General features: G+C 60.9%; 8 protein-coding genes and 1 non-coding gene across 9 annotated transcripts; 6 read left to right on the plus strand and 3 right to left on the minus strand.

The window, feature by feature from the left end:
- Positions 1-32: 32 nt before the first annotated feature.
- On the minus strand, positions 33-2,849 carry PAN0_002d1420 (glutaminyl-tRNA synthetase; the record flags this gene model as incomplete). The annotated part of the gene is made up of 2 exons (XM_014803585.1): positions 33-2,254; positions 2,483-2,849. 2 exons carry the CDS (start codon positions 2,847-2,849, stop codon positions 33-35), a joined length of 2,589 nt encoding a protein of 862 aa, XP_014659071.1.
- A 1,951-nt stretch (positions 2,850-4,800) lies between these two features.
- PAN0_002c1421 (guanine nucleotide-binding protein subunit alpha-1) lies at positions 4,801-5,862 on the plus strand (the record flags this gene model as incomplete). Its single annotated transcript, XM_014803586.1, has 1 exon — positions 4,801-5,862. One exon carries the CDS (start codon positions 4,801-4,803, stop codon positions 5,860-5,862), a length of 1,062 nt encoding a protein of 353 aa, XP_014659072.1.
- Positions 5,863-6,152: 290 nt separating this feature from the next.
- Positions 6,153-6,671, plus strand: PAN0_002c1422 (uncharacterized protein; the record flags this gene model as incomplete). The annotated part of the gene is made up of 2 exons (XM_014803587.1): positions 6,153-6,235; positions 6,386-6,671. 2 exons carry the CDS (start codon positions 6,153-6,155, stop codon positions 6,669-6,671), a joined length of 369 nt encoding a protein of 122 aa, XP_014659073.1.
- Positions 6,672-6,915: 244 nt separating this feature from the next.
- On the minus strand, positions 6,916-9,477 carry PAN0_002d1423 (PLP-dependent transferase; the record flags this gene model as incomplete). Its single annotated transcript, XM_014803588.1, has 3 exons — positions 6,916-8,825; positions 8,897-9,026; positions 9,169-9,477. The coding sequence occupies 3 exons, from the start codon at positions 9,475-9,477 to the stop codon at positions 6,916-6,918; spliced, it is 2,349 nt and encodes a 782-aa protein (XP_014659074.1).
- Positions 9,478-9,726: 249 nt separating this feature from the next.
- On the plus strand, positions 9,727-13,129 carry PAN0_002c1424 (lysyl-tRNA synthetase; the record flags this gene model as incomplete). The annotated part of the gene is made up of 5 exons (XM_014803589.1): positions 9,727-9,893; positions 9,968-10,531; positions 10,582-10,612; positions 10,684-10,799; positions 11,035-13,129. 5 exons carry the CDS (start codon positions 9,727-9,729, stop codon positions 13,127-13,129), a joined length of 2,973 nt encoding a protein of 990 aa, XP_014659075.1.
- A 488-nt stretch (positions 13,130-13,617) lies between these two features.
- On the plus strand, positions 13,618-13,716 carry PAN0_t002c0008. Its single transcript has 2 exons — positions 13,618-13,653; positions 13,681-13,716. It is a non-coding gene; the product is annotated as a tRNA-Arg (tRNA).
- Positions 13,717-15,333: 1,617 nt separating this feature from the next.
- Positions 15,334-17,005, plus strand: PAN0_002c1425 (MFS general substrate transporter; the record flags this gene model as incomplete). Its single annotated transcript, XM_014803590.1, has 2 exons — positions 15,334-15,623; positions 15,745-17,005. 2 exons carry the CDS (start codon positions 15,334-15,336, stop codon positions 17,003-17,005), a joined length of 1,551 nt encoding a protein of 516 aa, XP_014659076.1.
- An 855-nt stretch (positions 17,006-17,860) lies between these two features.
- Positions 17,861-18,289, plus strand: PAN0_002c1426 (uncharacterized protein; the record flags this gene model as incomplete). The annotated part of the gene is made up of 2 exons (XM_014803591.1): positions 17,861-17,896; positions 18,017-18,289. 2 exons carry the CDS (start codon positions 17,861-17,863, stop codon positions 18,287-18,289), a joined length of 309 nt encoding a protein of 102 aa, XP_014659077.1.
- A 685-nt stretch (positions 18,290-18,974) lies between these two features.
- On the minus strand, positions 18,975-22,559 carry PAN0_002d1427 (uncharacterized protein; the record flags this gene model as incomplete). The annotated part of the gene is made up of 1 exon (XM_014803592.1): positions 18,975-22,559. The coding sequence occupies one exon, from the start codon at positions 22,557-22,559 to the stop codon at positions 18,975-18,977; it is 3,585 nt and encodes a 1,194-aa protein (XP_014659078.1).
- Positions 22,560-23,115: the final 556 nt, after the last annotated feature.

Below are 23,115 nucleotides of genomic sequence, written 5' to 3' on the forward strand. Positions count from 1 at the left end.
TGGCATTGCATCACTCTACCGCTGTGCGAGAATCACTTTGCGTTCTTCTTGGGCTTGGCCGCTGATGGCGCTGGCGTCTTCTTGTCGTCCTTCTTGGCGTCCTCCTTGAGACTGACGATGCGGTTGAGCACGATCGAGCCGCCGGGCGCCTTGTCTCCGAACAGGCCCAGGTCGCCGCTGAGACGGTCGAGCGCAAAGTAGGCGGTGCGCATGCCCTGGAAGCGGACGAGCTCTTTGCCCACGAGCTGCTCGGCGGTGCGCGCCGGGGCTCCAGCACCGGCCTCCTTGACCTCGGGCGTCTGCGTCTCGCTCCGCGCCTTGGCGGCGTCCGCCTCGGCCTTGCTGGTGCGCTCGGCCGCCTCGATGCGCGCCTGCTCGATGCTGCGCTTGGCTACGTCCCAGAAGCCCACCTCGACCATCGCACCGCGCACAATCTCGAGCGAGTCCGGGTTGACATGGTCCAGGAAGTTGTCCTCGGCCGCCGGGTCGTCCGAGGTGAAGAGCTGATGGAAGATGCGCGTCTCGTCCACCTTGACGGGACTGTTGGACGGCGCGTGCTCGGCGACCCACTGGATGTACGTCTTAGGCTTGGGCGTGCTGGCGTCGCCGTACGTGGCGATCACCTCGATGGGCTCGCCCTTGTCGTTGGTCTTGAACGACGTGGCGGTGATGGGGTAGGGCACCTGGAGCAGGCCCACCGTCTTGCCCGGCGCGAGGCGGAAGTAGTCCTTGCTGTCCTCGGTGCGGAAGTCGGAGGCGTCGATGTAGACGGTGCGCGTGAAGGGCATCTTGTTGGTGCCCATCTCGGGCGCCTTGGGATGCAGCGGCTTCTCGAGCTGCTGGTAGTGGTCCTCGGGCAGATTTTCGATGGTCACCTTGAGCGGGTTGAGCACCATCATGAGGCGTGGCGTCGAGAACTCGAGGTACTGGCGCACGGCCTGATCGAAGCGGCTGATCTGGATGGTGGACTTGGCGGTGGTGACGCCGAGCGCGCTGACGAACGAGAGGATGGCGCCTGGCGGCACACCGCGGCGGCGGAGGGCGATGAGCGTAAACATGCGCGGGTCGTCCCAGTCCTCGATGTAGCGCTCCTTGACGAGCTTGAGGATCTTGCGCTTGGACATGACGGTGCCCTGGAGCGCCAGACGGCCGTACTCGGACTGGCGCGGCTTGTACACCTCGAGTGCGTCGCAGAGCCACTCGTACGACTCGCGCGAGAGGATGAACTCGGTGGTGCAGAGCGAGTGGCTGATGTTTTCAAAGCTATCGACGAGACAGTGGGTAAAGTCGTAGGTCGGGTAGATGCACCAGTCCTTGCCCGTGCGGTGATGCGAGGCCTCGAGCACACGGTAGGCGATGAGGTCCCACATCTGCGGGTTGCCGTTCTCGATGTCCTGCTTCATGCGGAGCGTGACCTTGCCGGGCGGGTACTTGCCGTTCTTCATGTCTTCAAAGTCCTGGAGCGACTCCTCGATGGGACGGTCGCGGAAGCGCGAGGGCTTGCGGGGACCGCGCTCGGGACCGCCACGCTGCTCCTTGATCTCTTCTGGCGTCGAGTGGTCGACGTAGGCCTTTCCGCGCTTGATGAGCTCGACGGCGAGCTCGTAGAGCCTCTGGAAGTAGTCGCTCGAGTAGGTGACCTTGAAGGGTTCGAAGCCGAGCCAGCGGACGGTTTCGAGGATGCTGGTAAAGTACTTTTCCTCCTCGGCTTCGGGGTTGGTGTCGTCGTAGCGGAGGTAGCAGAGGCCGCCGTGGTGGCGAGCAAAGCCAAAGTTGACGGCGATGGCCTTGCTGTGACCGATGTGGAGGAATCCGTTGGGTTCTGGTGGGAATCGCGTCATGACCATGCCCTTTGTGGCTGCGAGGTGCTGCTGTTTGAGTTCGGGCTTGATCTGAGGGTTCTCGCCGGGCTTGTGGAGGTTGGCGAGGAAGCCCTCCTTGAACATGGCGTCTGGGTCGACGGGGCCGGTGGGTGCCGCCTCCTTTTTGGCATCGGCTGCAGATGCTGCTGCGGCGGGCTTCTTCTTTTCCTTTGGTGGCGCGGCCTTCTTGGGACCGTATGTGGCGAGGAGCACTGCGTCTACGGCGCCCTTGACGTCGACGGCGCTCGCCCAGCGCATTTCAGGTGTGGCCTTGATGCCTGCCAAGATGGAACCGAGCTTTGGCCACCCATCGACAGGGTCGAGCTCGGCTCTGTGAGATGCGACGTACGCTTCCACCGCGGAGCGACATTGGTCTGGGGTCACGACGACGCCTGTTGCCGGAATTGCAGAGACACGATGTGCGAAAAGTGTCAGCATCGAGCTATGTTTTTCGACGAGACGAGTGCCGACATTGAGCAGCAGCGAGATTGGTCAGATAGAATAGAAACTGCATGCCATGGGGAGACGAGGCTCCTTTCGGCTCTAATACATGCGTTTTGGTTTTTGGATCTCATCTTGCAAGACTGCTGCTGCAATGTAGCGAGGGCATGACAACTTACCGACACCGCATTCCGCATCGAAGGCGGCCTTGTCTGGTTGACCGGTGGTGTTGGCGAGGAACTTGTAGGCGGCATTGAGCTGATCGGAGGAGGTGAGACTGGCGTCGAGGATGCGCGAGACGACATAGTCTCTGCTAGACTTGTTCGAGGCGTCCTTTCCTGTGGATGCGGAGACGATGAGCGCCGAAGCCTTTGGGTCGATGGGCTTGGAGGCGAGCTGGTTGTCTGTGATGACGCTTTCGAGGGCGGCGGTGTGTTTAGGATTTGTGAGGGTCTCGATGGCTCTGTTTCCGCTCAGGTTGAGGGATTCGAAGAGCTTGAGAAGCCTCGCATTCTCTGGGTCGTTGACGTCGACCTTGGGCGGCATGGTTGGAGTGGATGTGGAGAGCGGGAAGGAGGCAAGAAGGTGTGTTGGACCCGATGTCGATCCAACCGAGGCTGAAGCGTGCGCCAATTTTTGAGCTCGACACGTCCGTCGTCTGGCGCAGATCCGACTGATTGGCTGGCTCGAGCTCGACCGAGGCCCGATCGCGTGCGTGTGTGCACCTGCCGCTGGAATTTCAGAGACATTCCTCGTGCTTATCGCGATGACCCTCCTCCCCTGGACGGCAACCCACATTCCGTTCGAGGCATGACGTGGCGTGCTTATCGGATGCCGTTGGCGGTCTAGCTTTCGGAGCGGAAAGGGCGAGGAAAGGACTGCAGATGGCAGACATACGTGCAAGCGATCGCCTATCGGGAGTCTGATTCGCTGTTTGCAACAGCCAAGCATGTTAGAGGCCAAATGTAACATTATACGCTTGAGCGCCCCTTGCATGGAACGCGAATGCAAGCAGGCTCGGCAGGCCCGAAAGCGCGATTGGGTCGCCGTTGCATGCAGGCGGTGGAAGCGGCTGGCTGCCTTGCGAATGCGCGGATGCCAACTCAGAAAGTGAAACGCGGCGCAGCGGCACCACACTACAGTAGCGGCAGTGGTTTGGCCCTGGACGGGAGAGAGGCATGGGTGCGGGGCTGCTGTACCGGCCGGAGAGGTGAGAGGCTGAGCGACTTGGCTCGTGATGGTCTCGACTCTGCTCTCGAATGTTTCAGCGAGCGAGCGAAGGGCTCTGTCTCTCTCTCGCTCTCTGCGCAGCAACCGAGACGGGAGTGAAGCGCGATTCCATTTCAAACTCTAAAACCAAAAATGAGGGGGCAGGGAGTCATTTTCGAGCCTCTGCCTTGCCATCCATCCATCCGCTGCCTCGCCACGGGAGCGGCGGGAAAGCCGATGTGCATGCGGGTGACAACGTCGCAAATGATGCCAGATGAGGCCGCCACCCGCCGCTAGGCTTGTCATGCTTCGGCGCGGCCGAACGGTGCATTCCCCATCGGCACCTCTCCCGTCTCGCCCGGAGTGCGCTGTACCGCTGCTTGAACTGGCGATTCGAATGCATGGAGCGAGGCCATTGCGTGTATGCACTGCTGCAAGGCCCAGGCCAAGGCGAGCGAGCCAACGAGCTGTAGTAGCCAGGGTGGACAGCGCCCAGTTGCCCATTGCCCATTGCGCATTGCCCAGTGCGCACGCGCCTCGAGCTGGAAGAAGCAGAGAGCTCTTTATTTTACTGCGAGCCGGGTCTGGAATTCTGCGCGCCGGTGTGCGTGAGTGGTGCGCCTCTTTTCTGCGCGAAGGGCCAGTGCGCGGCGCGACTCGAGTGAGGGAGGGTCTGGGCTGCCCTTTGTGAGTGCGTTGCTGAAGCTGAAGCTGCAGGCCGCCCTTCTTTCCTGCCATAACTTGACGAGAAGGCAGAAGCAGCAAAGCGACGGTACGCCTGGCTGCCATTGTTCAATCGCCCTTTTTCTCTTTCCTCGCTCAGCCTTCACACTTGTCGCGCACCGCACCGCACCGCACACCGCGCCGCTCCGTCCCGGCCTCGCTCTCTCTCTGTCTGTCTGTCTGTCTCGCTTCCCCGCCCGCTCCGTCGGCAATGCTCCTTCGCCCTCGCTGCTCCATCCACTCGCTCGCCATCCTTTGATCACTCCTGCTCTCTTTTCCTCACTCCTCATCCTCTCCACCCGCCGAAACAACTCGCCCACCCGCCCCACCAGCTCCGCTTCGATTCGGGCGCATCCACACCACCAACGGCACTTGCATCGCTCACATATACACCCGGCCACCTTCACACCGACTCGCTCGCGTCCTCACGCTCACTTTCACGGCCCCTTTGTTCTGGCCCATCGCATCCGCATCCGCATCCGCATCCGCATCCATCACGCCGGATCCATCATTTGGTTGCGCGCCTTCCTCTCCCTCATCTCTCCCCACATAACCAATCGCCAACATGGGTTGCGGCGCTTCCAAGGTCGACAAGGAGGGGCAGGCGCGTAACGACGCCATCGAGGCGCAGCTCAAAAAGGACCGCCTCGCCCAAAAGAACGAGATCAAGATGCTCCTCCTCGGCGCAGGAGAGTCGGGCAAGTCCACCATCCTCAAGCAGATGAAGCTCATCAACCACGGTTCCTACTCGCAAGACGAGCGCCTATCCTACAAGGAGATCATCTTCTCCAACACCGTGCAGTCAATGCGCGTCATGCTCGACGCCATGGAGCGACTCGACATCCCGCTCGCAGACGCCTCCAACGCTCCGCGCGCAGAGGTCATTCTCGGCCTCTCGCCCAGCATCGAGTCCGACGTGCTCCCCGCCGACGTCGCCGACGCCATCCACGGCCTCTGGCAGGACGCCGGCGTCCAGGCCTGCTTCAGCCGCAGCCGCGAATACCAGCTCAACGACTCGGCAAAGTACTACTTTGACTCGATCCACCGCATGGCACAGCCCCAATACCTCCCCACCGACCAGGACGTGCTACGCTCGCGCGTCAAGACCACCGGCATCACCGAGACCCACTTCCAGATCGGCGAGCTCAACTACAAGCTCTTCGACGTCGGAGGCCAGCGCTCCGAGCGCAAAAAGTGGATCCACTGCTTTGAAAACGTCACCGCCATCATCTTCCTCGTGGCCATCTCCGAGTACGACCAGCTGCTCTACGAAGACGAAAACGTCAACCGCATGCAGGAGGCGCTCACGCTCTTCGACTCCATCTGCAACTCGCGCTGGTTTGTCAAGACGTCCATCATCCTCTTCCTCAACAAGATCGACCTCTTCAAGCAGAAGCTCCCCATCTCGCCCATGGCCGACTACTTCAGCGACTACACCGGTGGTGCCGACTACAATGCAGCGTGCGAGTACATTGTCAACCGATTCGTCAGCCTCAACCAGAGCGACGCAAAGACCATCTACACCCACTTCACCTGCGCCACCGACACCTCCCAGATCAAGTTTGTCATGTCGGCGGTCAACGACATTATCATCCAGGTCAACCTGCGCGACTGCGGTCTTCTCTGAGCATCCTCACGGCATTTTGGCATCTTCAATACCATCTCCCTTTTTTTGCACCCCGGGCGCCCATCTTGGCTAGGACCTCTTTTCCCCCCTCCTTTTTGTTGATACAGTCTTTCGGCTTTAGTCGCTTCTTGCTTGTTTCCGCGTTGTTAGAATACCGCACACCTCATCATACCAGTCACACACACACCACACACACAGACAGACTCGCACCCACTTTGCATACAAAGTTTGCGCGTGCGAGAACAGGTTGTGATGGCCGTGTGCAGGCGGAGGAGGGGCAGGTTTGCGCAATGCAGTGCATCGCGCATCGTGACGCGCTGGCATTGTCCATGCTTCCGTTGATGGCCGGCTTGGAAAAGCGGATGCAAGCTTTGTGCGTTGCGCCAACCTTAAAAGCGGGTGGGGACAGCGGGTGTTTGCGCATTGCGCACGTCGTCACACGTCCACCTCAGCTTTGTGCTGAGTCCTGGACGGAGCATGTGTTGAGATATAAGACGACCAGGTTGGTACGACTTGACTCCAGCTCCTCATCCAACTCTCTTACGCCCTCTGGAAAGTTGCCTACGATGACGACTGACGAGATTCCTACGCTGCCTACGATCGAGGTGCGCTGGTCGGTTCCCAACGACGATGTAGTTTCCTGGCTTGCTGATCTGCACGAAGACAGCCGTGTCGGATACGTCGATGGCTGGCATCAGGATCGCGACTACCACGAAATCACGGTGCGCTACCACGTCGACAAGCCCCTGGGCGAGTTCATCGACCAGATCAGACAAATCCCCTGGTACGTTGACCACAAGGAGCTCTAAGTCCAAGTCTACCAAGACCATCAAATTCGCTACATACGCCGTACCGCAAGACAGCGACGACCTCATGTGCTAGCCTTGGCCTCAGTTGGTTGCTCTCCTTTGCCATGTCCACACTAGCGTGCCCAACACCTCGGTCCTCGTGCGCTCTCCTCGCCTGCGCCGACGAATCTCCCACATGCACATCACAAACACGCTAGCCAAGGCAATCGAATACAATGTCCTGCACCCTATCTACGCTGCGCTTCTAGATGAGGTAGAGAGTGTCGATGAACCTCGTCGCGAGCTGACCCACAATGGCAGTAGCCGACACACCCGATCCCAACCCATAGAGCGTGGCCATAGACCCCTTATCGCCGCTGAACACGGACCTCGCCTTGGCCACTGCCTGTTTGAGGTCGGCCACAAACTCGTCGACCACCGGGATGGTCAGCCGCGTAACGGCAATGTGGATCGCAGGCACGTCGCCGCCAAGACCGTTCATATGCCAGCCCTTCTTGGACATGTGGTCGCCGACATCGTAGATCGACACGTTCTGCGCCGCCGATCCAAACGCAATCACCGACACGATGGGTTTGCCGAGCACAAAGAGCTCGGGGGTCTCGCGCTCGATGCGCGTCTGGATCTCCTTGGCAGCGCCCACAATGTCGCGGCACGCCTGCACATAGCCCGACTCGCCGAGCTTCATCATGGCCGCCCAGGTACCTGCGATGAGCGAGCCCGGACGCGAGCCCGAAAGCGTCGGGGTGGCATACACTCCACCGGGCCAGTCGGTCTTGACGTAGTACTGGAACCTGCGCAGCTCTGCGCTGCGGTACAGGATGGTGGAAAGCCCCTTGGGGCCAAAGCCGTACTTGTGCGTGTCGCACGAGATCGAGGTGACGCCATCCAGACGAAAGTCGAACGGCTCCGTGTCGAAACCAGCCTTGTCGAGGAAGGGCACGAGGAAGGAGCCGAGACAGCAGTCTACGTGCAGCAGGATGTTGTGCCGCTTGGCGAGCTTGGCGAGGTTGGGAATGTCGTCGATGATGCCGTCGGGGAAGTTGGGTGCGGATCCGACGAGGCCGATGGTGTTGCGGTTGATGGCGCGCGCGACGCGGCCGACGTTGACCTTGCGCGTGATGGGATCGACGGGGATGTGGTGCACCTTGATGCCAAAGTAGGTGCCGGCCTTGTCAAAGGCAGCGTGCGCCGACACGCCGATGATGAGTTCGGGCTCGGTGATGCCCTTGGTGGCTCGAGCCCACTCGCGCATGGCGAGACACGAGAGAAGGATGGACTCGGTGCCGCCCGAAGAGGTAGCGCCAACTGCGGACGCGGGCGCATTGTACATGCGGAGCACCATGGAAACGATCTCGGCCTCCATCTTGCGCACACCGGGGAATACGTCGGGATGCAGCGGGTTGGACACGAGGAACTGCTTGATCGAGTCGGCGAGGAGCTCGGAGAGGTCGTCACCGCCGTGGTAGACGGCGCCGGAGACCTTGCCGCCCTTCCAGACCATCTGACCGTCGCGGTTCTGCCACTCTGCATCGACGATCTTTGCGTCTACGCCGGCCTCCATGGTCTGTAGCTTTGCCATCTCGCCGCGGATCCAGTCGTTCTCCTTGCCGAGCTGGGGCAGCTGGCGGTGGATCTCGAGATGCTTTGGACGCGGCACGATCTTTGCCTCGACCTCTGCGATGGCCGAGTCGAGCTCGCGCTTGACCTTGCGGCGTGCGGCGGGGGTCTTGAGGAGGAGCGCAAATGCGCGCGCCGAGATGAGACGGTAGAGCTGGAAAAGGCTTTCGGAGACGCCGTAGACCTTGAGGTGGCGGAGGAGGCGGGTGGAGTAGCGGTAGACGACCAAGGCGAAGAGCGCATTCTTGGCATTGTCAAAGGTGGCGAGCATGCGCAGAGCGGAGAGGACGAGGCCTTCTTCGTTCAACGACGAGCGGCCGGCTTTGCTGGAGGATGATGATGCGACGGCTGAGGAGATGTCCTTGATCTTGGCTGCCGCAGCCTCTCGTGCTGGCGTTCTGGCCGCCATGGCGAGTGTAGAGGAGATGGCCGGAATCTTCCGAGCGATTGGTGTGGCGTTGGTAAGCGGGTATAGACTGAGGAGCGTTGGAGGATGGTGTATGGGAATTCGAGCTGGCTGATAGGGATGTGGGGACGCTATTATAGGTGACGAGCCCGAGCGGGTGAGAGGAACGAGATGGGAGGAGGGAGGGGGGGGACGAAGGTACCAAAGCCGAACGACGCTTTAGGAGGTCCGGTAAGCGGTGGAGGAGTAACGGCCGCTTCGGAGCTTCCACGCGCGGCGCGGTTGTGAGGCAGCAGTGGCAGTGGCCAGCAGCAGTTGCAGCGCCGCTGTGCCTGGCGGGCGAGTCGCAGCCGTCCAAACCAAAGATAATAGGAGCTTTCCTCAGACTGCGCACGTTGCCGACTGCTTTCTCTGCCTCGTCGGCGCTTGAATTTCGGAAAAGTTGGATTTTGTTGGCCGTGTTGGATGGCTTACTCTTTGCGCGATACGCGGCACCGGATTTGAGCTAAGCAAGTAGGCGCGCGCGTTTCGACGCTGTCCTATTGTGCGGCGCCCGCCGCAGCCTTTTCCTCCCGCTCGAGACTTCATCCGACGGCTCAGAGCACACTTGCGCCTGCACCGGCCAATTGGGTCCCATGCGCGGGGCTGAGGACAACAGCCCGCCCACGCGTCCGGAGCTTTGTCGGTGCTCTTGCTTCGACGCGCTGTGCAAGCGCCCGTCCACTCGTCCGGAGGTTTGTGGGGAAGTCGCTGTCCCACCGGAGACTTGCCGACAGCGCACATTTAGAGTTGTGCAGCGAAACTTGCATGTGCCGTGCCCATCCACGTCCGCTCTTGCCGTTGTTACGCTGTACCACCCTCCGGAAGTCGGATGGAAAGAAGCTGCTTGTAGCGTTGCAGGATGCACCGAAGCCTCTCGGCAGAGTGCAGTTATCTTGTGTGGAGGTTTGGGCGCCAAATCCCACCTCGAGCTCGGGCCACGTCTTGCAGCTGCAGCTCCACCCCACCACAACTCGGCGAGTCGCAAACAACATGCCGGCTAACGATGCAACGGACAAGCTACACTTTGGCTCGTACGCCACACTGTCCGATGGCAATCGCATCCCAAGGCTGGGCCTCGGCGTGTACGAGATGTCGGACCAAGAAGCCTCGCGCGCCGTCACCTGGGCGCTCCAGGCCGGCTATCGTCACTTTGATTGGTGTGTCTGCCTCCCCTTCTCGGATAAGCGTACATTCAAACGCAGAGCTGACCAGTGCTGGAGTACATCTACAGCGCAGAGTGGTACTACAACGAGCAGAGTGTCGGATCGGCCATCTCGCGCTTCCTTGCTTCGCCAGGCTGCCCCATCAGCCGCGGCGACATCTTTTACTGCTCCAAGCTGCAATCCAACAACGGCTACCACGCAACCAAGCGTAGCATCGCCGAGTCGGTCAAAAAGTGTGGCCTGGGATACATTGATCTCTACCTCATCCACAGCCCCTACGGCGGTCGCGACAACCGACTCGAAAGCTGGAGGGCCATCCAGAAGGCCAAAGACCAGGGCCTCGTCAAGAGCATCGGTGTCAGCAACTACGCCGAAAGACACATCCAGGAGCTTCTCGACTCGAACCCCAAGTACCCACCCGCCGTCAACCAGTGCGACCTGCATCCTTTCATGGCGCGTCTGAAGCTCGTCGAATACTGCCGCGCAAACAGCATCGCTTTGGAGTGCTGGGGTCCCCTTGTGCGCGCCGAAAGGTTCGATCACCCCACCATCAAAGAGCTTGCATCCAAGCATTCGGCCACGCCTGCTCAGGTGCTCATGTACGTGCACTGCCGTTCCGCCGCCGCCCGGATGTCATTTGGCGCTCTTCTGACCACTTTTGATACCTCATCGCTTCATGCAGTCGCTTCTCGCTCCAACGAGGCTACATCACAGTAAGTCTGCATAGCCCGCTACGAACTTGCAGCTTGGCCCGTCTTGCTTACAATCGACATTCGCTCAACAGATCCCCAAGTCGGTCTCGCAACACAGGATCATCGAAAACGCCAACGTGTTTGCATTCGAGCTGGACCGAGCCGACATGGATCATCTGCTTGACCTCGACGAATACCTAGTGACCGAGTAAGTGCTTCTCTCCCATGCAATCATGCGGTCAGAGCTATGTGGCAAAGGTCGTTGACAAGCCCCATCTCGATTCTCCGGACAGCTGGGATCCGATCGGCGATCCTGCCGCTTAAATCATGTAATTTGTTAGGCCCGCAATCTTTTGTGAGAAAGCAATTTGCTGGGCGAGTCGAGTCAAGTTGGATGCCGCATATCGCTAGATCACCTGTGTCTGCGCTTTGAAAAAATTGAGTTGCCAGAAGGCGTTCCTTCACCCTGGAGCCCTCTCTCCGCTCGACCTGTGCGTCGGATGCCAACCTGGAAACGGCTTTTTCCCGTGGCCAGAAGAGCTGGTCGCCCTTCCTTCTTCCACCTCCACCAGCTACGACTCTCCCCTGCATTCGGTCTTCGAGCTTTGGATGATCACGCCCTTCACCCGATCTCTCACTCGTGTCGCCAGATCGCTGCCTCTGTCCATCTCCCACCCACTTCGCCTTCCGAACCGGCTCGCCTATCCCTCTCCACTCTGCATCGTCGTGCGCAACATGTCTGCCACCGACGCCGCCAACCAACCCGACGCGGTCAACCTCGTCAAGGATGACGCTACCGGCGAGATGGTCTCCAAGTCCGAGCTCAAGCGTCGCATGAAGCAGCGCGAGAAGGACGCCAAGAAGGCCTCCAAGGCCGCCGAGGCTCCCGCCCCCGCTGCCGGCGCCAAGTCCGCCGCTGCTGCCGAGGAGGACCTCAACCCCAACCAGTACTACGAGCGTCGCTTCAGGACCATCGCCGCCCTCCGCGAGTCCAAGAACCCCGACCCCTACCCGCACAAGTTCCACGTCTCCATCTCGCTCTCCGACTTCATCTCCAAGTACGAGGGCAAGGTCGAGGCGGGCCAGCACCTCGACAACGAGGAGGTCAGCATCGCCGGCCGCCTCCACAACATGCGCTCCGCCGGCCAGAAGCTGCGCTTCTACGACCTCCACGGCGAGGGCGTCAAGGTGCAGATCACCGCCCAGCTCCAGGACCACACTGACGGCGACTTTGCCGCCATCCACGACCTCCTCCGCCGCGGCGACATTGTCGGCGTCACCGGCGTGCCCGGCAAGACCAAGAAGGGCGAGCTGTCCATCTTCCCGCGCTCCATCAAGCTGCTCTCGCCCAGCCTCAAGATGCTGCCCAAGGCGTCCCAGGGCGACAAGGGCGGCTTCACCGACACCGAGCAGCGCCACCGCAAGCGCTACCTCGACCTCATCATGAACAACCACGTGCGCGACATCTTTGTCAAGCGCGCCAAGGTCATCAACTACGTCCGTCGCTTCCTCGACAACCTCGGCTTCCTCGAGGTCGAGACGCCCATGATGAACCAGATCGCAGGCGGCGCCACCGCCAAGCCGTTCGTCACCTTCCACAACGACCTCAAGCTCGACCTCTTCATGCGCATCGCTCCCGAGCTCTTCCTCAAGGAGCTCGTCGTCGGCGGCCTCGACCGCGTCTACGAGATCGGTCGCGTCTTCCGCAACGAGTCGATCGACCAGACGCACAACCCCGAGTTCTCCATCTGCGAGTTCTACATGGCCTACGCCGACATGTACGACCTCATGGACATCACCGAGTCCATGATCTCGGGCCTCGTCAAGGCGGTGACTGGCTCGTACAAGATCAAGTACCACCCGGATGGCAAGGATGTCGAGGGTGGTCGCGAGTACGAGATCGACTTTTCGACGCCCTGGAAGCGTTTCGACATGATCAAGGAGCTTGAGAAGGCCACGAACACGACCTTCCCGCCTGCGGATCAGCTGCACACCGAAGAGACGCGCAAGTGGCTTTCGGATCTGGCTGCCAAGCACAATGTTGACTGTTCCGAGCCACGCACGTCGTCGCGTCTTATCGACAAGATGACGGGCGAGTTTATCGAGACGCAGTGCATCAACCCTTCGTTCATCGTCGGACATCCGCAGGTCATGTCGCCTCTGGCCAAGCGTCATCGCGACATTCCCGGACTGTGCGAGCGCTTCGAGGTGTTTGTGGCCACCAAGGAGATCTGCAACGCCTACACCGAGTTGAACGACCCCTGGGTGCAGCGCGCCAACTTTGAGGAGCAGAGCCGCCAGAAGGACCAGGGCGACGACGAGGCACAGGGCGTCGACCACGTCTTCATCGACGCCCTCGAACACGGTCTCCCTCCCACCGGTGGTTGGGGTCTCGGTATCGACCGTCTGGTCATGTTCCTCACCGACTCCAACTCGATCAAGGAGGTGCTCGCCTTCCCCGCCAACAAGCCCCTCCCTACCGACAACAAGCCCCAGCCCGTCCCCGAGCTCGAGCCCGCGACCGAGTCTCAGGCCTAAGTGGCAGTTGCCTGTGTGTGTGTGTAGACATACATGCTTTTCATCGGCCGAAGACAAGTTCAGATTCGACAAATTGCTGTGGCCTGTGCGTAAAGGGCCAGTGCTTGTCGCGCCCTTGAATTGAACCTCAGTCGTGGTTGGCAGGCAGGCAGAGGGCGCCGCTGAACCCCTGACGACCCAGGAATGCGGGTCAGATTTCGAGTTGCTCTGACTGGGGAATGACAGAAGAATGCTCATGGTTGGCCTGGTGTTCGCCAGCCGAGCGAGATGGCGCGAGTAGCCGGCCATTGCAATCTCAAGTTGAGGCTCCGTCCCCTTGCGCCGCTTGACGAACTCTGATTCGCGATTCCACTCAAAACAGCGCCGAGGCGAGACGAGCAATGCTGATTCGAGATGGCTTCCGCAGCGGCAAGCGAGCAGTCGCTTGAGCTGGACATCGAGGCGCGGTTTGGGATATGAACACATCTTGAATTTCGATGGCAGTAGACGGGTCTTTAGCTCAGCAGTAGAGCGGCAGACTTCGGTTTTCAATCTGAAGGTCCTTTCAGGCATTCTGCAGGTCGCGGGTTCAATCCCCGTAGGACTCTCATTTTTGACTTATTTTTTGTGCACATGCGATGTCGTCTGCAAATGGCAATCGAGGGACAAGCGACATCGGGAAGTGACGGAGCGGATGACGCGCGCTCGGGTCGAGGGTGGAGGTGGGCGAGCAGGGCGAAGCGAGATTCTTGGCGCTGCGCTCGCGAGTGCAGGATCGAATTCGGTTGCCACGCCCAACGACGATGGCGAGGTTGAGTTTAGTTGCACCGCCGGCGGGCCTAGACGCAGAGATGCGTGTGGGGAGCATCTGCATTTGCAAATTCAATCCAAAGCGTGGGGAAAGATTCGATCGAGAGCGTGGCGGAAGAGTCTGCGGGGATGGTCGGAAAGCCCACCGGGTGTATGCGTGCCGAAACCCACTCGGGCTCATTGCGGGGATGAGAGGAGCATGTGGGGATGTGGGTGTCCGAACATGTCCGAGCGGGAGCATTGATGGGCAAAAAGCGGCAGCGCAAGCTCGGAATCATCCGAAAGCTCGCCCTCGCTTGCTGCGATGCATACGCATTGGTGAGGAGGAGTAGGGAATCGAAGTGCAAAGGCGGGGAAGCGGTGCTCGAAAAGATGCCGCAGGGCTAGTCGGTCATTTCGGCGCGCTTGTGGCTCTGTTTTTTTTCTTTTTCTTTTCAGAGTCAGCCGGCGCCGCGGAAGATTGCGGCACCGTCGGCAAGGCTGCCGTGTGGGCGACAATTGTCCCCGCAGATGCGCGCGGCAGGACGATCGCGAAAAGCGTTTGCCCACGCGAGTTGGCCTCCGACCAATCAGGTCTCGTTCATTGTGCGGGAGCATGCACCTCGCTGCGCTCTCGGTCGCCACCCGCTTCGCCTGCATAGCGAATACGAAGAAAAGCAGCACCGCTGGGGGTGACTCCGCGTGGTCGGGTGGCGGAAATACCCCGGTGCACCTTTGCAAGATGAGATGCGGCGCCGTGATTGGCCGATGTCAAAGCTTGGGCATCCTGCAACCGGTGACTGTCGCGCTTCTCGTGTCGGAGAGATCCCTCGGTCCATCCGAATCACCTCGGCCGCATCCCATGCAGAGTTCCCAACGGAACAGTGCCAGCGGCTGATCCGAAGCCTGCAAAAAAAAAAAATTACACGCGCTAAGTTGCGTTAACGCCGCGCGGAGGCTCGAGTCGGCGGCACGGCATCGCAGCGGCGGTTGAGCTGCAGACGTTCCTCGCAACTCACCCCTGCACTAGCCCTGACTCAGACGCGCGTGGGGATATGCCTGTCAAAAAGGAGAAAAAAATGCCCGCCCCCACACGCAGTCTGGCAGCATTCTTTGCAAGGCTCCCGTGCAGCAGTCGGGTCGACCTCGCCAAAACAGCTCGCAGTTCAGCCGAGTCAATCGCCCACTCCCTCCCCTGCGGCGCTTCAGCCACCGAAATGCGCCCCTTTTGTGCTCGATTGCGGCTCGCTTCGACAGGCGCGCTGCCCCTTCAGTTGCGCCCGCCAGTCGCTCGACCTGAGCACAGCACGCGCTTTGTACGACCTGCGCCCCGGGCCCCGCGTTTTGGCTCGCTCTGCACACGAGTATAAAGCTACCCCCCTCGATCTACTCGGCCCTTCCCCCGCATACAACCTTTCCATTCCTCAGTGTCAGCCATGGTCGACCCAACCCACGGTCTCTTCAAGCTGCCCTCTAAGGAGGAGCGCAGAATCACACGCAATGGCGCCCCACTCAACCCCATCAAGCTCGCCATGATGCTCACCCCGCTTCAGGGCGCCATGTTCTTCTCCGGCTGGCTTGCCTGGACTGTCGACGCTTGGGACTTCTTCGCCGTCTCTCTCTCCGTGACCGCCCTCGAGAAGCAGTTTGACAGACCCGCACATGACGTCACCACCGCCATCACCCTCACCCTCCTCTTCCGCTCCGTCGGCGCCGCCATCTTTGGGTAAGTCACCTTTGCTTTGCTCTTGCTTGCCCCCCCTCGACACATGTCCGCTTTCCCAACACACTTGGGAATTCCGTCTCTGACCCTCTCCACCTCCACATGCATTTGCACGCGTCCACAGCATCCTCTCCGACCGATACGGCCGCAAATACCCGCTCGTCATCAACCTCTTCATCATCGCCGCTCTCTCGCTTGGCTCTGGCTTCATCCAGACCTACACACAGTTCCTCGCCGTCCGTTCAATTTTCGGGCTGGGGATGGGTGGGATCTGGGGGATGGCGACGGCGACAGCGTTGGAGAACATGCCTCCCGAGCCCAGAGGTCTTTTCTCGGGCATTCTGCAACAAGGTTATGCGGTGGGATACCTTCTGGCCGCATCCGTCAACCTGACTTGGGTGCACAGGACGGGCAACTGGCGCATTCTCTTCTTCCTCGGCGCAGGTCTCTCGGCATTCGCTGCTCTCGTCCGTCTCGTGCTTCCGGAGTCGGAGCTCTTCCTCAGGCAGAAAGCCCAGCGCGATGCATCGGGCGCCACGGGTGAGAGCAAGGCAAAGGTGTTCTTGCGTGAGCTCAAGGAGATGCTCAAGACCCACTGGCTCCGCTGCATCTACGGCATCCTGCTCATGACCGGCTTCAACTTCCTCTCGCACTCGAGCCAGGATCTGTACCCCACCATTCTCCAGCAGTCTAAGCTGCTCACAAGCCAGCAGGCGTCCAGGGCGACCATCATCAGCAACTGCGGTGCTATCTCGGGCGGCTTTGTCGCAGGCTATCTCTCCCAGTACCTCGGTCGTAGGCTTACGATCATCCTGTTCGTCATCATCACCGGTGCGCTCATCCCCGCCTGGATCCTTCCGCATAGCTTCGGTGCCCTGGCGGCCGGTGCCTTCTTCCTTCAGTTTGGCGTGCAGGGCGCCTGGGGTGTGGTTCCCATTTACCTCTCCGAGATCGCACCTCCTGCGTTCAGGGCTACCTACTCGGGTCTGGCCTATCAACTCGGCAACGCCGCTTCGTCGGCTTCGTCTCAGATCGAGGCTACCGGTGGTGACAACCTCAAGGAGCGCAACCCCAAGTGGTTCCCTGGCGCACCTGCGACGGTCAAAGAGTTCATCCCGGCGTACGCTCGCGTGTCGGCCATCCTTCTCGGCACGGTCTGCGCGTACCTGATCATCGTCGTTGTATTCGGCTGGGAGTTCAAGGGTGCCGAGTTTGAAAAGGCACTCCCGGCTACCATCCCCGGTGCGGGCGATCAGGATGCGGCAGAGCTCGGCGAGAAGCGCAACACCACCGACGCCTACGACGAAGACAGCATCGAGCACGTCGGCGACCAGCGCTTCCAGCACACCTCGTCCAACGAAGCCATCGACGAGAAGAAGGTCTAGCCCTTGTAGTCCCAGCTCCGGTGCTTGAATGTACTTGTATTTTCAGTTGTCTTGCTCGCAATTGCCCCTTGCGTGTCTGGAATGATTTCTTCGTGCAAACTCGTCTGCCTCTTCGAACTTGCATGCCCAACAAGATGCCGCTTTGGAACATCTCGCTGCCACGCGCGATACCGTCGGCGGCAATCAGCTGTGCCATCGGGAATGATTCGTCTGAATATCTGGCAACGTATGCATCGTATGCATCGTCGGGAGGAGGCCGATGCGTCGTCATGGATCGCGTGAATCGTTGTCATCGGGTCAGCCAGCAGTCTCTCCAGCAGTTCGAACCTTGCAGGCTTGTCTCGGGCGCAACGACCAATCGTCGAGGAAGCGCTGACGATCTTGCAATGCTTGACACCGGTCATCGAGGTCATGCTCTGCTCGAAGCAGCTGTCGACCTGCATGCTACGATGAGTCAAACTGGATGTTCATTTGATCACGCACCAAGGAAACATCGTTACATCCCATCTGAGCTAAGACGTTGGCTTTTCAGGATCGATCGACGCTGGTGAAAAGCTGCCGCGCGCACGAGGTCGCTCTCCGTGATTAGTCGGTCTCCTGGCTCCGATTTTGAGACGACGATACTTGAACCCTCGCATAAGGGTCTGCGCGAAGAGGTCTAGGGGTTGCGGGAGCAACGACTGCTCTCAACGCTCGCTGTTGGCACTTTGCGCTAATTGCCAAGTCAACCGGCCTTCAGGGCCATTCTGCGAGGCCATCGGAGGTGAATCGCGTGAAATTGGGGCATCGCATGCGTCATATGCATCGTCGGCCGGTGGCCGACCGATGTGCCGTCGTGGACGTGGCGCACAAATCATGCAAAGTGCAAGGGCGTCTTCGAAAGTCGCCAGGGTGCGCACCGTGTGATAGGTATTTTGCCTCTCGGCTTCGAGCGCAGTGTCTGTAACCTTTTCGCGATGGAGTCGTCCTATATGACGCAGATGCTGTTCTTTGAGATGGAGCTCAAAATAGAGCTCGTTGCTCAGGAGCAGGTCTTCTCGTTGCAAGAACGAGATAATAGAGGCATTGCTGCTGCGCACCTCAAGCGAGGAGGCTGCGAACGAGGGGACTGCCAATGCCTGCTTCTCGCTCGGATCCGCTGACACCGGCTCCGGCTGTGTGGTCAGCGGGTCCGAGGGTAGAGGTAGCGCTGCCGACCTCGCCATCTCGCGCGATCTCAGCGGCCGCGGTCACCTTCTTCGCGACCTCGCCGCGCTCGTCTGGAAGGGCAATTTGGCCAAGTGAGTGAGCAGGAAGCTGCATCGTACCCCCGAGTTGGGTGTGTAATGACGTTTCCGGGGCGCGCAACGAGGTACCGTGCCGGGCGAGCCGGAAGACTCACCAACAGGAGCGCGTTGCTTGTTGACAGCCGTTGCTCGCATCGGTTCAATCGATCAAGCTGCCACGCAGGATCCTCTGACAAATATAGCGGCAGGCGACGGAGGAGATCGATCAAGACACTGTCATGAGATGCTCGCAATTGCTTATATCGACCAACAGAAGGAAACACGCCGGGGCACTACCAACGCTAGTGTCAGTACGTTTGGTGGGATCACGACAAGCCAGATTCGGCTTGACGAGGCGGATCTGGCGAGGGACGAGACGAAATGCCTTTGCCCTACACGCCGCACCTGGGCTCGACCAAGCGCAAAGCGGCTCTCGGATGTATTCGACCAGCGCCGTCTCGCCGGCCGGCCTCAGCGACTGCATGCTACGTGGCGGCCCGCCCGCCCATGCCTCAGCCCAACTCTCACCTTCATCCCGCTTGGCTGCGGATGCGCCCCGGCCAAAGCGCACAGCATACGCGACGCTGAGCCTAGCGCGGCCAGTCGTCTCAGTAACGAAAGGACAGCTCAGTTCACGATCATGCAAGCGCCTCATTCCATGCTGGTGGGTGACACGGAATTGCAAATTGACGTCCAAAGTAAGATCACGCCTGTGGTGCGGGAAGGCCGTGCGGGAGTGCGGGGACGTCGTCATCCTCATCCGGATGCGAGGCAGCTGCAAGCCCCGAGGCGCCGTGTGGGCCATCGACTGTCGAGTGGCCGTTGGCCGCGTGCTGGAGCTGCATCGTCTCGATCCTCGCCGAGAGCTCGAGCACCTTTTCGCTCAACGCCTCGTTTTCATCGCGCAGCACCTCTCGCTGCTGTTCCAACTCGGCGACCGTGTCGAGTGCCTGCTCGTGGCCCGGCTGGGCCTGTGCGACGAGCTTGCCCTTTTCGAGCTTCAACGCCTTGACACTGTCGAAGGCCGTGTTGAGCTCCTGCTTCAACCGTTCGTTTTCGGCCTCGAGCCGCGAGCACGTTTGCTCGACCTCGCTGAGCGTCGCCTCGGTCGACTCGACCAAGTACGCCATCTCGTCCCACTTGTTCAGCAGCTTCTCCATCTCGTTGCGCTGCTGCTCGTACTTGAGCACGTCGTTGTCCCAGTACGCCAGGCACGACGTGAGCTGCGCGATCTTGGCCTCGTACTGCTCGAGCTTGGCCAGCTTGGGCTCGTCCGCCTCCATCTTGGTCTGGAGCTCAAACAGCTGTGCGCCCGACTCCTCGAGCTGCCGCGTGAGCGTGGTGATCTTGGCGGCGTCCTCTTCCGCCTGCGCCTTGAGCTCGCGCGCCTCCGAGGTCCAGGCTTTGCGCTCTTCGCGGTACGCGCGCAGCTTGTTGTTCAAATCGGCCTCCCACTGCACGTGCCGAGCCTTGGTCGACGCCGCTTCCGCGCGGCATCGCTCCAACTCGGCATGCTGAGCTGCGTTCGTGGTGCGCAAGGTGCGCACCGTGTGATAGAGGTTTTGCCGTTCGGCCTCGAGCGCGGTGTCTGTAACCTTTTCGCGATGGAGTCGTCCAATGTGACGCAGATGCTGCTCTTTGAGATAGAGCTCAAAGTTGAGCTCGTTTCGCAAGAGCAGGTTTTCTCGCTGCATGAACGAGATGATTGAAGCATCGCTGCTGCCCACCTCAAGCGAGGAGCCTGCAAATGAAGGGACCGCTAGTGCCGGCTTCTCCCTCGGCTCCGGCTGCGGTGTGAGCGGGTCCGAGGGCAGATGGCTGGCCGCGAGCGGGTGGCGTCCTGGCAGAGTGGGCGAGGTTGGCGTGGCCGGGCTTGGCGAGCTACTCGACAGCACCGACGAGAGCGAGCCGGATCGTGAGCGCACGCGTGCGATCGAGGCATGCGCGGCATGGGTGGCCGGCGAGGCGGGGATGGACATGTGAGAAGCGCTGGAGCTTCCCACAGCGGTGATGATGGCGGGTGTCGCAGCAGCCGCAGCACTTGCAGCTGGAAGCAACCTCGAGAGCGTGCCGCTCGCCGTCATGGCCGAAGACGAGGATGGTGCCTTGGCCTGCGGGACTGCTGTCGGGCCGATCGAGTCGTCCAGGCGCTGAGCGGCCGCCGTAAAAGGCTGTGTCGCGCCGCCAAACAGGGACGGCGCAGGCGAAGCGTCGAAGCTGGGCGTCTGCGCCGAGACCGTGGCCGACATGAGCGGTGCGCCGGATCGCAGCGAAGCGTAGGTCAACAGAATGTCGTCCGGGTTGACCGAGTGCGGCACCCTCTGGTAGTGGCGATGCGCCGAGCCGCTGGGCGACGAGGGGTGCATGAGAGCAGCTGCGCTGCGGCGGCGGCCCATATCAAACGGACCGAGCCTCGCTTCGGACGAGAACACGCTTTCGTCGTCCGGAACGTCATTGTCCAGCGAGCCGTTGCGCTGACGCTCGGCTTGGACAATGTGAGAAGGATTGACGTCGTGCCACTTGCCCAGGAAGAGGCCGAGACATTCTGCATTGATGTCGGCCGAGTCGTGGTCGAGCCAGCGCTGCTTGTCCGTGAGCTCGGTCTCGGCGTCGAGGGTGACGAGGGCGGGATGGAGCGTGTGTCGACGCAGGATGGGGCTGGCGCGTGTCTGGACGGCGACCTCGTCCATCATCTCTTCCCAGGGACCTTCAAAGGGGCTGTCGAACGACGCCTTGCGAAGGTAGTCGACGGGCGAGCGCAGGAAGCGGATGATGTTGCAAGGGAAGAGGCCGTAGAGGAAGGTGAAGAGATGCTCTGCGTTGGGCGGACTGGACATGGTCGTGTCGAAGGACGACTCGAGGCGGTTCCAGCGCAGAGCGGGCTTGATGTTGAGGCGCTTTCCGAGGCGGTCCATCTCTGCGAACTCTTCGTCCTTCTCTCTGCGCAGCTCGGCGAGCTCGGGATCGTCGCCGATGCGGGTCTCCCAGCCGTTGCCGAGGCGCCTCCAGTCGACGATGCGGGCAAAGATGCTGAGCAGGGTGGGGAGGCCGCCTGCGCCTCCGTTGGCGATCCAGTTGGGAATGTGCGGGATGAGCATGATGAGTGCGGTGACGCCGAGCGAGACGCAGGTGGTGGAGGTGTCGAGCTGGAGCGAGAGGATGAGCATGCGTGGCAGGGCGGTGGCGGTGATGTGGTAGGCATGAATCGGATAGAGGCGAAGGAAGGTGGAGAGGAGGAAGAGGAGGGGCACGCGTGCGGTGGGCTCGGAGAAGGACTCTGCAATGTGGTGGAAGAACTCCTTGGGTTTTTGGTTGCTGTAGACGAGCAGGATGGACTCGAGGTTGCCCTTCCAGACGAGGGTGGCGGAGTCGCGAAGAAGGTGACCGCTGCCGCTGAGATCGCGCGAGATGGCGAGGTCGGGAGCGCTGCCTCTGCGCGGGCGTGCATCTTCGGCGCGGAGCTGCTGACTCTCGTGCGCGGCTTCTGCAAGGTAGAGGTCGAGGATGCGCTGCGTGAAGCGGCGGAAGGTGTCTTGGCGCGAACCGACCGAGGCGGACCTGCCCGCGGACGCGGATGGCGCGGTGAGCGAGGGGCTGCGCTGTGGTTGACGCGAGGGCGAAGAGGAGGCTGGCGTGGTGGCGGACGTAGGATAGGGAGTCTCGCGGGCTCGACGCGGACTTGTGGAAGGGATGGGTGAGGCTTTTGCCGATTCGGATGAATCGGTAGGCCTTGAAGCGGGCGCCGGCCAGACTGCCACTGGCGCCGGTTCGTCCTCGTATGCGGTAGTGGGTGCTGCGGCCATGGCGCGCACAACGAGCTCGCGCGCACGGTTGGCGGTGATGTTCTGGATGGAAGCGCTTTTGAGGAGGGGGTGTAGGACGAGATCCCACCACTCCATGACGATCGAGGTGGGGCCCAAGAGGGGCATGGCTACAAAGAGGACGTCGACGAGTGCGGGGAGCTTTTCGTCCTGCTGTGCGCCCAGCTCGCCCTGGAGCATGTTTTGGATGGCGTCATTGATGCGGAGCGAGACCTGCGACTTGATCTGAGCGGTGGGCGAGGGGCCGGCTGCGGGCGGATGGTTGGCCTCGTCTGCCTGCGCTGCGCTCTTGAGCGACTGAGCGTGCTCCTCGACGGCAGCTTCGATTGCGCTGAGGATGGAGTGTCGCTTGATCTCGTCGTTGGCGGTGAGTGCCGAGCGGATCTTTTGGATGAGTTCCTTGAGCCAGGATTGGACGGCTCGTGGGAGCACCACGGCGGTCTGGTGGGAAAAGGAGGGCGGCGGCATGGCGGTGGCCAAGCGGAGCGACGTGCGCCGTCCGAGTGCGGAAGTAGCGTTGCGAGGCTAAAGCGGAAGCAGGGATGCGTTGCGATGCGATGCGGAGGGTGGATGCAAGGTGAGACGATGTCGAATAGTTGGCTAGCGGGTCAAGGCGGGCAAGAATGGGACGAGAGGGTGAGTTAGGCAGAGCTAGGCAGAGCTAAGCAAAGCTAGGCTGGCTGGTGTCTTGGTATTCAGTGTATTTGCAACCTTGACCAAAGACGCCCGACATTGAGGATGAGATGGGTGGATATGGGAGGCGGCGGAGGAGGCGATTAGCGTGACTGTCTGGCTGAGGGCTCGAGATGGCGCGGTTGGTATTGCGATGGGTGGAAATGCTCGACTAGCGACGAGAGGGTTAAGGTTGGGAAGACGACGGGCGGAGTGGCCGAGAGTGTGGTGGGCCGATAGCGAGGAGGGAGAGCGCAAGTGGGCGCCGAGCGTGTGCGGATGGTGTTGTGGTGCGGAACGGGTCCGAGTGGAACGGAGCGGAGGTGATGAGGGTGGGATCGAGACGAGAAGG

The sequence above is a fragment of the Moesziomyces antarcticus genome (assembly GCF_000747765.1).
Source record: "Moesziomyces antarcticus DNA, scaffold: scaffold_v10002, strain JCM 10317, whole genome shotgun sequence".
Classification (NCBI taxonomy): Eukaryota; Fungi; Basidiomycota; class Ustilaginomycetes; order Ustilaginales; family Ustilaginaceae; genus Moesziomyces; species Moesziomyces antarcticus.